At 34.3% G+C, this 13,062-nt stretch overlaps 1 protein-coding gene across 1 annotated transcript; it reads left to right on the top strand.

Annotated features, from left to right (window-relative positions):
* The first annotated feature begins 1,316 nt into the window (after window positions 1-1,316).
* LOC133293825 (DEAD-box ATP-dependent RNA helicase 10-like) lies at window positions 1,317-12,532 on the top strand. Its single transcript, XM_061492425.1, has 14 exons — window positions 1,317-1,529; window positions 2,278-2,427; window positions 2,770-2,899; window positions 3,026-3,095; window positions 3,322-3,384; window positions 4,110-4,184; window positions 6,386-6,505; window positions 9,535-9,576; window positions 9,656-9,730; window positions 10,674-10,820; window positions 11,006-11,143; window positions 11,589-11,700; window positions 11,778-11,866; window positions 12,236-12,532. The coding sequence occupies exons 2-14, from the start codon at window positions 2,292-2,294 to the stop codon at window positions 12,356-12,358; spliced, it is 1,320 nt and encodes a 439-aa protein (XP_061348409.1). The 5' UTR covers window positions 1,317-1,529; window positions 2,278-2,291; the 3' UTR covers window positions 12,359-12,532.
* The last annotated feature ends 530 nt before the right edge of the window (window positions 12,533-13,062 follow it).

Below are 13,062 nucleotides of genomic sequence, written 5' to 3'. Positions count from 1 at the left end.
TCAAGGGGGAAACCTCTACAATACCTTACAAAATTATGTATAGATTATATAGATATTTAATAATATTTTTTAAGATAATTATACTTATTTCATTTAAGTTAATGTTTATTATACCCAATACGAAGAGACTTCACTGTAGCAGTATAGCCCTACCTATAATTAATAATTTTGCATTTAATTTTGTATTGCGATTAATAGTTGACCCTAACCTTCAGCAACTTTAAAAGAAGACCGATCATAAGCAATATTGTTAAAACCACGATTCAGATACCAAGAAGAATCACATTCTAGTAGGATCGTCTATCATCGCTTTGCTAACTCCTAAAATCAGCGGGATAGTGTATCCTTATATTTCTGCGCTTTGATTAAAAAACCCCGAAATACTAAAATTTTAAACCCACAAACCCATGATCCGAAAATACCTACAACCTCTAATACTCGGACACACAATTTTTTAGAAAAAGGGCGTGTCGAACACGTGTACGATATGGACACGTTCCGACACGCGGTTAATATTTTGGGACACATGATCAACTCTTTCGACACGTTCGGACACATTTTTTGACACGTAATCAACTTTTTTCGACACGTGATCAACGCTCCGACACGTTTTTTTAGTCTTGATTTTATTTTATTAATAAAAAAAATTATTTATAAATTAATTTTTTTTCTGTTATAAAATTTGACATGAAAAATTAACAAGGTACGAAAAAATATTTTTGTGTATATTTATGTTATAAAATTTGAATATTTGATTAGTTATATAACTTATTATGAACTCTTATATGTATTAAATATAAATTATATTATATATATTAAAAATACTATTTAATATCACAACGTGTCAAAATATGTCATTTTTTAAAATTAACGTGTCGACTTGTCGTGTCCCATGTCAATGTCGGTACATCATAGCCTACAACCAAAAAACACTTATGAAGCAGAGGAAAAATGTTTGGGGTTTTAAGTAACATGTATTTGTGTTATTTTAATTGAGAAAAAGATATAATTTATTATTTTTATTTAAAATTTAAATTTTTAAAAAAAATTAACCACTCTTTATGCTATAATTTCGATTATTTATATTTTTCTCTCATTAAAATAATTAACTATAGGGAAATTATTTTCTCTAATGGTAGAATGTCACGTAGACATAAAAAGATATGCATATAATTTTTTTTCTTTTTTATTTTTCTTTAACTTATGAACTCTCCATTTTTTTATCAGTGTAGAAAAAAAAAAATTAAAGTGAAGTATTATCCTGCACTGTATATCCATTAAATAAACAAACAGAACCCTAAAACAAAAGCCCTATAGTCAGAAACTCTAACGTTTTATCCAAAAGAAAAAAAAAAAAATCTCTAAATGGCTCTCTCCTCCTTCTTGTGACGGATAACTGCAAGTCTGCAACTGCCTGCCATCTCCCTCTTCTTTCGACGAACGACTGTGGCTGTGACTGGACTGTGAATCTTCTGTCACCCCCTGCGCAAAACAACCTTCTCTTCCTCTCCTTATTGCGCGAACCAAAGGTGTTTCACTCTGCCATTCTGGTTCTGATTGTAGTTTTTGGAAGATATTTGGTGTCTTTTTAACTTTGTTCAGCTGACCATATCATTGGAATTTTTTTTTGAACGAAGGGAATATTTTATTTTTTAATGCTTCTGTCTGTAAAGCATTTTGTGTTGGTATTCTCCCATTCTGACCATAACTATGTTTGAAACCTTTTTTTTAAGCGATTCTATAATTTTTTAATTTTTTAATGCTTCTGTTTGGATTTTTCAAATTTTAAAGCATTATGGTTTAGTACTTCAGTGATTTTGATCTATTCAACAGAAGCTATATAGTATGAATTGTGATTTTAGTAAATAGAAAACATGAGGAATTAGGATTGTGATGGTTGATAAGCTATTTTACGGACATATATATGGTTGAATATAATTTGTTATGTTAGATAGTAGGATTTTGTAAACATGTAGAGACACTTTTTTTTCTTCAAAAGAGTCAATCAAAATGCACTTTAGATCAAGTTTACTTATTTATTTCTTTTTTTCTTTTTTCTTTTACTGCAAATGTAGATAGGTACATAGAAATATAATCTTTTTGAAGCTTACTGTATTTTTGGAAAATGTGTATAGAAAGTGTTTTCGTACAATTTGTGAAACACCTTTGATATTTCTACACTGTGGGTTGAGGTGTATTAGCCCTTTGTTCAATTGCTTCTGATGGTTTTGACTTTAGAATATGTGTAAGTCATTTTAAATTTTATGTTATTCACAGGTTAGAAACTGAGAATGGGGGAAGAGAATGAAGAAATGAAAACATTTAAGGATTTGGGCTTATCTGAGTCACTGGTGGAAGCTTGTGAAAAATTGGGTTGGATAAATCCATTAAAGATACAGGTAGAAGCGATTCCTCTTGCACTGGAAGGTTAGTATTTTTATGAGTTTTGTCATGTCAATACTGGTTTTCTGATCTTTAGATTTTTCAAATATAATTTTGTTTGCTACATGGAGACAGACAAAAAGAATGAATGCAAAATCATTATCATTGTTATACGACACTGATGATAATTGGATGTTGAACATGAAATTTTATATATCAATGTTATAGTGTTTATATTTGCTCTAGTTGATTGCATTATTTTTTCAGTAGTGTCCCATTCCAATCACAATATTTTCCCCTATCTATTGTTCTAGAGTATGGCATGACGATAGTGATTGTGAAACCTTTTTAAATTGCTGGTTATTCTTTGTGGTTTGTGTTTCTCAGGAAAAGATGTGATTGGACTTGCCCAAACGGGTTCTGGTAAGACTGGAGCTTTTGCCCTCCCCATATTGCATGCCCTCTTAGGAGCACCACGCCCAAAAGATTTCTTTGCTTGTGTGTTGTCTCCCACAAGGTTTGATACTTTGATACCTGATCATGGTTTTGATTTCGGTATACTTTAAATTTTACTGAATGTAATTGTTCTGACTGGTATATAACTGGTTTATTTCTTCTATTGTTCACCTTTTTCTTGATCTAGAGAACTTGCTATCCAAATTGCTGAGCAGTTTGAAGCTCTAGGTTCTGAAATTGGTGTCAAGTGTGCCGTGGTGAGTTTCAATCTATTTTTCTGAAATGATTCATTATGCATGAATTTTATGGCTTCCTGTTTACTGTATTGCTTTGAGCTTGTTTTATTTTCCTCCCTTGAGACTCTTGCTAGCATGATACTTAGTTTATCATATGATGGTTTGCTGGCACTGTGTTAGTGTTCTATTTATCACACACTTTGCTCTAAGCAATCTATTTGATTGGCATCTTTTCCTTTTTCTCTAGCTTGTTGGAGGGATTGACATGGTACAACAATCCATCAAGATAGCGAAGCAACCTCATATCATTGTAAGTGTTACTGTTGCTAACATTCACCATTCTCTGGATCTAGCTGTAAAACAAATGCCTGCTTAGCCTTTTCAAATTGATCCTATTTGTAGCGATAGTGACCTATGCCAACTCTCAGCTGCTGGGAAATTGGGATACACTTGCAATACCCTCATATACAACCCAAGTTAATCAAAATATCGTCATTGTTGTACATTTCAAAATAGTAGCTGTACACCCGTGCTGGACACTTCACAGGCACTTTGGATACTCTTAGCTGCATTTTACTAATATTTCTATTTATTTTTTGAACTTTTATACCAATACATAGGAGAATACAACATTAATCTGATAAATGATAGCATTTTATCATGTCTACAATGATTTGTGCTAACTTTTAAAACATCAATTCTCTCTTTCGATTTTAGATTTTTTTTTTTTTGTATTAATTTATACTAATTTTATATGTTGTACTATAGACGTGTTGTGTCATATAATTTTTAAATTTTACCATTTGTCCATAGCCTCGTTGAATCATATGTGTTTGGTGTGATATCTTTACTTTGTAGTCAATAATTATACAATTGACTGGTTCAAGAGAAAAGTGAACTTATGCACATTCTGTATGTACAAGATTGAAATTGTACTTATGATTTAGCAATGCCTTTATTTTTCATGTATTTCTTAGTCTTCTCATTTCATCAGTATTTTGTTTATTATTTATGTTGAATTCTTACGTTTTGCAGGTTGGGACACCTGGACGAGTTTTAGACCACCTAAAAAACACCAAAGGATTTTCTCTAGGTAGATTAAAATACTTGGTATGATTTCTACATTATTTTGATTTGAGCTCAAGTTTTCCTTATTTTTGACATCCAATGGCTGGGTACATGTCTTGTGTAACCAAATTTGTTGTTTATATATTGATATTAATTTCTGTATCATAAGGATATTGCAATATTTATATGTTAGTCTACTGTTTGTCGAATGCTTTATTCTTAGTTTCTTTTTTTTTCCCTGATGAATTCTGTGAATGTTTTTAATGGTTATGAATAGGCATGCTTTGATTTCATTTGTTATATAATAAATTCATTTCATTTGTTTCCTGTACTTTGATAGCATTCGGTAATAGTTGAGTTATATCCAAATGTTGTGTTTGTGGATAAAATATGTCATGCCTGACGAAATGCACTCTAATTCTTTGTTCTTTTTCATTGGTTTCCTAATCAATTTCTTGCTTATTTAACTCATCATGGAATATTGATGAGAACTTTTAATCAACATTGTGTTGATTATATGATTCATCTTTGATAGGAACCAAGATGTAGAAATAAGAAATGGAAGAAAAATCTGAAACGTGTGTACTATTGATTAAGGCTGGAATTTCAGCAACAACAATTCAACAGAGATAGGATTGATTAGTAACCATATTGTCCTATATTGTTACTATCTTGGATGCAGATGTACCCAGAGAGATATTATAATGTTTTGTAGTTGGTAAACAATCCATTAATGTTAATAGTATTAGCATAAAAAGATTTAATAATTCTATTATTGGATTGAATTCTTTCTGCTGGTTTTGCCTTCGTATATTTGTTAGCACTTTCGCTTTCAAATATTGTTGTTTCACTGTTTACAAAGTTCTTTTAACTGTTTCTTGTTGGCTGAGTATAGTTTTGTCCTTGCTAACATTCAACTCTTGTCTGCACAAAGCAAATAAATAGATCAAAGTATAGTTGTAATTCCCCCTCTCCCTTTTTAATTGCTCGAAACTTGTAAAAAGTTACAATTTTATTATTTTCATGCAATAAAGTGTTAGCGTTGTGGTTTGTGCACTTCTTGGCACCTGTATCTTGTACGAATCCTGACCTCTTTACTTGGGCTGTGATAGGAACCAAGTGGTTTATTGCAGAGAAATAGGGGGGGAACCCTGATTGCAAAGATCAAAATCACCTACAAAACAAGAAAACAAAGATAGAACTGCAGAACTGCAGAACTACCTCAGTGCCCAAAGGCCCCAAAATTCAACGATGGATGGTCCTCTCCCCTACCCTTCCCTCCCTTTTATCTTTGCTTCTAACCGTTTCCCCTTCCTTCCCACCCGTCTTGCCATGAAGCCAAGATTGTTACCATCCAAATTCCTCTTCTGCCCCTTATTGTGGTCTAGCCTAAGATTCACCTTGTCCTCTAGGTGAAGGTCAGCCAGCGTAAAACCTTCCTATGGATCCCCCTGCTTGAAATGTAAGGACCAAGTTATGCCTGCAGGCTGCAGCATAATAACTTCCGCCTGGATCCCATTGCCCTTCTTCGATTCCTACAGTAGAGTGACAACGAATGTGTTTCCTATTGTGACCAGACTTGGGTGATGGGTTAATGAGACAAAATACAAGGATTTTGTTAATGATAATTTTCATTATTTTTACACTTTTTTTTTATTAAAAGAATAACATGTTTCTTTTCCTTTAACTAAACCAAACAGGAGGATGATTCTCTTACCTTTAATTTCCTTCCCAACTTTTCTGATCACTATAATCCTTTTTTTGTTGTTGCGAAAAGCACAGCATAAGTTTAGATCGATTTGTGTGTTATCTGCCCACCCAATATGCTTCTTGCCTTAATAAGTTCAAGTGTCTACTGGGTTTTGTTTCCTTGAAGTATTTATTTAGTAAATATTTAGAGTTGTGAAGGATAATTTGTCATTCATGTGGCTAAACTGATGAATTGATTAGATGACTTGAATATGGTTATTCTAATTGACACAAGTTGATTTATTGTTGAAACATGTATTTTTCTGCTTTGTTTTAGATGTATCTTACATGGTTACACAGTTATGTTTATAGCAAATAAGCTGCTGATTTGCAACATGTCATTTAGATGTTGGATGCCTTGGATTTTGCATTAAGGATTTTTCAAAAAGATATATTTAAGTAATCTATTTTCTGTCTACCCTATCATATTCTCATCCTCATTTCCATATCATAAATATATTTGGACTAGCTTGATTTCTCTGCATTTTGAGCAGGTCTTAGATGAGGCAGACAGGCTGTTGAATGAGGACTTTGAGGAATCACTTAATGAGATTTTACAAGCTATTCCTCGTGAAAGGAGAACGTTCTTGTTTTCTGCTACGATGACCAAAAAGGTATATATGTAGATTTGGCACTTACTAAATATATCATTCATATGTTTAACATTATTTATTTCTTGGCATTAGCCTTATATAGGTATCTCAATTTGTAAGTGATAGGATCTTGGTCTTCTATTACAGAGAAATAGGGATAAATTTGAGTTATAAAGATCAAAATCACTCACAGCAAAGTTATAAGTTATAACATGATGGAACCCAGAGAAATACAAGACTGAATTCATTAACAATGGAGGCATAGCCTCTTTTTACATACACTGAGACAATATAAATGCAGAAAATAAACCCCAAGAAAGCCTCAACTCCCCTTCAAACCAAATACCTAGGCTCAAGAGTTCCCTAGAGGTCTCTCATTTTCCTCACTAAACATTTCTGAATACATGCATAATAGAAACATCACTCTAAACTTCTATTTATACTAATTCTAAAATACTAATGGGCTTGGATTATTTATTATAGGCCCATCAATACTCCCCCTTCAAAATTCACCTTGTCCTCAAGGTGAAGAAAGAGGACAGATAATGTGAGAAACATTCCACCTGGGTCCCATTGCTTAAAACATCTTGAGCCTGTTCCCTCCTTGACTGATTGAAACAACTCAGTGAATCTAGAAGGCAGTGTGGGCTGATCTTCCTCTTTAAGTGAGCCACAACTTAACTCCACATAACCCCTCTCTATGCCTTTACACCATGTCCAGGTCTGTTCCTTATGAGATATTATACTATGTGACAGTATTGAGTCCCCAAAAGTAGTGTCGAGCTGCATTTTCCATGCAACATTGAACATCAACTTCTTAAAATTAGCATGTATCAACCCCAACCCTTCATATCCCAGAATTCCCTCTACCTTTCTTACTGTGCAAACGAAAAAATCTTGAGCAAGCAACAAGGGGAAATTATATGAAGTCTTTTGGCCTTCGATGGCTCCCAACAATTTCAGCGACCCACTTGACATCATTCCAACCAGGTTCGTCTTTCTCTGGTCCGCCATATTTTCTGATGACAATCGCCGGAATCGTGCCCCCTCTTCGATCTCCACCATTTCCCTTTTCTATATGGCTGCCAAGTGCAAACCCTTGTTCCCCTCCCCTGTCATTTGTGTTTTGCCCGATACCCAAGCCATCCTCTGTTTCCCCATGTCTATGATTTGGACCCAAATTTTGTGAAATCCCCCCCACACTATTGGACCCTCGTTGAAAGTTAGTAGCCCCCAGGCGTGAGTTAAGGCCCAACCCATTACCTTTGTCCACACTTGTTGCCTTTTGTTGATTAATGAATCTGTTTGTTAGTACGGGTTGGATATAATGGTTCCCCTCCTCCTCTACTGGACCTTGGCCCATTTTGACCCAAACCCATACCCATGTTCTCTGAAACGTTCCATCCATCTAAGGTCCGCACCAGAAACTTCCTTTCTTTCACGATCCTCGTGGGCAGCAAACAGACCTTCCACCTCTGTGCATGGGTACTCCTTCGATCCAGATCTGTCCAGGAAAAGAGGCGCAACTCAGCCTTCATGTTCGCCCTTCCTCCATCTTCTTCCTCCTTTACTTGATCTTCTTCAACTTCTTGCACTTCTTCTTCTTCTTCTTTTTCTGTAATTTCTTCTGCTTCTTTTTCTGAGATTTGATATGCCTTAGCGTCTCCTTCTCCTTCGTTGTCTTCTTTTTTAACCTCTGTTTCACCTTCTCTTTCTGCAATCGCTGAATCTACGTCTTTTTGGTGGATGTTGTCTTCTGTTCCTTTGTTTGCTTCTTTTTCTTCTATTTTTTCTGATTTGGTATCTTTGGTTCCTTTTTCTGAGCTTGGATCTGCTCGTTCTCCTTCTTCTTGCGTTTCTTCCTCCACTGCGGCTTCTTTTTCTTCTTTGTCTACCAAATAAATCTCAGGTAGATATTTATTTATAAATGCTCTGGTAAAATCCCACAATTTTGCATTAGGATTAAGACAATTCCAACACTTATATACCAGAAAAGCGCGCACCTTCTAAGCCCACGCAGAGTTTCTGCTAGTTGTTCATCTTCTTCATTTATTTGCTTTTCTTGAAAATGTTGTTCCATAGCAATTTGCCATCCCCAAGCATCGTCTCCCTCTCCATAAAATGCTAGAACCATTGTATCAGATCTGGATCTGTTGCTCGATTTTTTCTTTTTTTTTTTTCTATCAGATCTGGATCAGATCTTGGAATTTGTGTGTGTGGATTTGGACCAGAAGCACTCCCTAGATCGGAAATGCTCTGATACCAAATTGATGGAACCCAGAGAAATACAAGACTGGATTCATTAACAATGGAGGCATAGCCTCTTTTTACATACACTGAGACAATATAAATGCAGAAAATAAACTCCAAGAAAGCCTCAACTCCCCCTCAAACCAAATACCTAGGCTCAAGAGTTCCCTAGAGTTCTCTCATTTTCCTCACTAAACATTTCTGAATACATGCATAACATAAACATCACCCAATGGCCCATCATAAAATACTAATTCTACAATACTAATGGGCTTGGATTATTTATTATAGGCCCATCATGACACTGCAGAACTTTGAGCGTCTGCAACTGTCCCCACCCAAAGGCCCCAAAACTCACTCAGTGGCTCAAACCCTCCCCCCTACCTTTCCCTCCCTTTTAACTTTGCGTCTAACCGTTTTCCCTTCCTTCCCACCCACATACTCAAGATTCTTACATGCAAGTGGAGCCTTTTTTTCCCCCTCATATTCTGAAACATGGAACCCTATTCGATACAGGTTCTTTATGAAATCCTTTTGGGATTTAACTTAAGTTCTGGTTTTTGGTTTATAATTTAATAGATTTTGAAAAGCATTTAATCATATTGTTATTAGGCCGAATCTCTTATTTTTTGTTATGTTTAACATGTGTTTGCTCCATTAAGGATATTATTATGAAGCCAATGATATTGAACAAAATGATTTTTATGGGCTGCTTTTTACTGTAGATGCTTCATTGTTTACATGTATTCATTTTTAAATTTATGATGCTAATAGACAAAGTTGCACACTCACTGTTGCAGGTCCAGAAGCTCCAAAGGGTTTGTTTAAGGAATCCTGTGAAGGTACAACTTTAATACTCGCAAGTATGTTTATATACATATTTTTTTTCTGATATTAGTCAATTTTTTTTATTCAATTTAGATTGAAGCATCATCTAAGTATTCCACTGTTGACACCCTGAAGCAGCAGTATCGGTTCTTGCCTGCCAAACACAAGGTTTCTTTTTCTCCCTTGTTCAATAAAATGTAGGATTTCAGAAAAACTTTGGCTGTCAATTGTACATTGAATTTCTCAATAAGCATGGGTGCTTGACCTAATGGAGGCTGTGTAAAGACTGTTTAAATGTTGAGGCAGAAGTTAATGTGTGTCATATATACTCTGATTTTGTTAACACAAGCATCAGTTCCCTGCTTCAAATGAACTCTATTATTTTGTTCCCCTAAAATGAGTTTTCATAATAAAAGTGTCTCGTTTAGGTTGTCAAAGATATGATATTACAAAAGAAATTTCATGAATAGATGGCCATTAAGTAAAAATCTCATGTTGGCATCATTTCCATTGATTATATATCTGCTGCTTGAAATGTACTGTTGACTGGAGATACGGTTATGGTTAGGTAGGACAAACTTTGATCATGAATTGATTTTGTTATGCAATAGATTCAGCGAAGAAAAAGTATTTTATTTAGTCAAGTACCAAATAAAATGTTGAGATATATAAAATCATTAATGTAGCCTCACCCAGTAGTTTAAGTTTTTGGGTTGATTTGGTTCTTTAAATGGTATCAGAGTCTCGGTGTACCGGGTTCGATCCTTACCGCCTCCTACTTTCTTTCAAGTGGAATTTCTTTCTTCACACAAGTAGGTGGGCCTGTGCATTGTCCACCCTTCAAGCCCAGTGGGCTCTCGATTGAGGGGGCGTGTTGAGATATATAAAATCATTAATGTAGCCTCACCCAATAGCTTAAGCTTTTGGGTTGATTTGGTTCTTTACATAAGATTATGACATTAGAGGTAGAGTTATGAAGAAAATGTATGTATTGAGCACTTATAATAAATGGGCTATTTGGAATGAAATTAATATGATTTCATGCTTCCTGACTTTTTTCTTTTATGCATGTGAGTACTGTGATCTTTTATTCAGTGTGTTTTTCTTGTAGGATTGCTACCTTGTATACATTCTCACTGAAATGGCTGGAAGTACATCAATGGTGTTCACCCGTACATGTGATTCAACTCGGCTTTTGGCTTTGATTCTTAGGAATCTTGGTCTAAAAGCCATCCCAATTAATGGTCATATGAGCCAGGTAACTGTACTAAAGATTCTTGTGTTATAATAGTAATTTGTTCTGAACTTGTTGTGTTTTCTTCTTTTTTATTGGAGAGGGGATGATGGGGTGGAAGAAATGGCTATCTTTATCATCTTTTTTTCGTTGTTTGTCGCTGAGCAATTGCAGAATCTTTAAGTTTTATCGTTATAATCTTTTGACAGCCAAAGAGACTTGGAGCATTGAATAAGTTCAAGTCTGGGGAGTGCAATGTTCTCCTTTGCACTGACGTTGCAAGTAGAGGACTGGATATTCCGACGGTAGATATGGTGATTAACTATGACATTCCCACAAACTCCAAAGTAAGATGTGCTATGTATTTCTTTTATATTTTAATTCACGTTTTATTACTGTTATAATTGATCACAGTTTAAAGGGGGCGAATCGGAGCAGTCGTAAAGCTGTTCTTTCATGACTGGAAGATCATGGGTTCGAATCCAAGAAACAGTCTCTTTGCAATTATGCAAGGGTAAGACTGCGTACAAGGATTGCCTCCACTCCACACTCGCTAGTCGGGTTTCCATGGGGAGTGGTTTTTTTTTTATTTTTAATTTTTTAATTTTTTATAATTGATCACAGTTTGCAGTTAGCCTTGTGCAATTTTAGGAATTTATTAGTAATCTCACGGTTATTCGTGAATGACACATCTAAATTGACATGAAACCTGGAATCATAGAAGGGGATGAACATTTTAAGAATTTTCTTTATTATTATATTTCACTAGATTTCTAATATTGTGAGCTACAGGATTATATACATCGTGTGGGAAGAACTGCTCGAGCAGGACGCTCCGGAGTTGCTATTTCCCTTGTGAACCAGTATGAGTTGGAGTGGTACATTCAAATAGAGAAACTTATAGGTATATGCTCTGCCTCTGCTTTGACATTTTAAGGAGCTAAAGTTTCTTAATTAATAACAAATGCAAGTTTATATCAGGCAAGAAGCTACCAGAATATCCAGCACAAGAAGAGGAAGTTTTGCTTTTGGAGGAGCGTGTTAGTGAAGCCAAAAGATTAGCAGTAATGGTAAAAAAATTATTCATTGTAGTTATATTTTTAGACAATTATTTTTGTCTATTTTAATTTAAAAATAGAAAAATAAGGAAGGATATTTTCTAGTAAGTTGATTTTGTGATGTGCTTTATTTACCTGTTCCAATTGAATTTAGTTATCATTCGGTATAATGTGTATTTTATAAATTTCTAGTTTCAGAGAGGTGATACTGTGATAAAAAGCAACTAGTAGCTGATGTGTATGTAAAGATGCAAGTGGTGTGGTTATATTCCTGGAAATTGTAAATTATGAAGGATTTGAAATCACCTAATGTTTATGTGCTTGAGTTTAGTTACTTTTTCTAAGTGCTTTACTTAACTGATTATAATTTTGTTTATGTAGAAAATGAAAGAGACCGGAGGGAAGAAGAAACGAAGGGGCGAAGGAGATTTTGATGAGGAGGATATCGACAAGTACTTAGGTCTGAAGGAGGGAAAATCGTCCAAGAAATTTAAAAGAAGATGAGATCTATTATCACACTGAGTAAGTGATATTTTTGTAACAGACAGAGATGAATGAGACAAAAGATGCCATGAAAAATTTATGAAAAACTGAGATTTTATGCCACTTGTGATCTACTTTGAGATGCTGCTGCTGCTGCTGTTTTTTTTTTTTTTTTTTTTAAAGTTTCCCAATGCATTGAGCTTTAGTTATAAATTTCCTAGTCATAATGCAAAACTATAAATTCAAACTTGAGGTTTAATTAATAAAAAGTTTGATTTTAATTCATTGAATTCAAACAAATCGAGAGCTTAAAATGGGCTTTTTCACCCTTTTGCCCTTCATTAATTATTTAATAATTATTTTGTACTTTATTCAGAACTATCTACCAATCTGTCTTTCTTTAATCGATTAAGCCAAAAATTTAATCGATTAAATGGTCAAAATAGGCAAAAAATTGTTGACTTGAAGATTTAGTCGATTAAATCTCTCTATTTAATCGATTAAATTTCTCATGCATAAGGTTGTTCTTCTGATAAAGACGAAGATTTAATCGATTAAGTTGAAGATTTAATCGATTAAATCTTCATTTGACCATTTAATCGATTAAATATTCAATTTAATTGATTAAAGAGGGACAGATTGGTAGATAGTTTGCAATAAGGGACAAATTGATTATTAAATAATTAATGAGGGGCAAAAGGGTGAAAAAGTCGTTTAAAATGAAC

This window comes from Gastrolobium bilobum, unplaced genomic scaffold (assembly GCF_033153095.1).
Source record: "Gastrolobium bilobum isolate Gb01-03AN ecotype WA unplaced genomic scaffold, APGP_CSIRO_Gbil_v1 utg64045, whole genome shotgun sequence".
Taxonomy (NCBI): domain Eukaryota; kingdom Viridiplantae; phylum Streptophyta; class Magnoliopsida; order Fabales; family Fabaceae; genus Gastrolobium; species Gastrolobium bilobum.
This window is presented reverse-complemented; position numbering and strand designations above follow the sequence as displayed.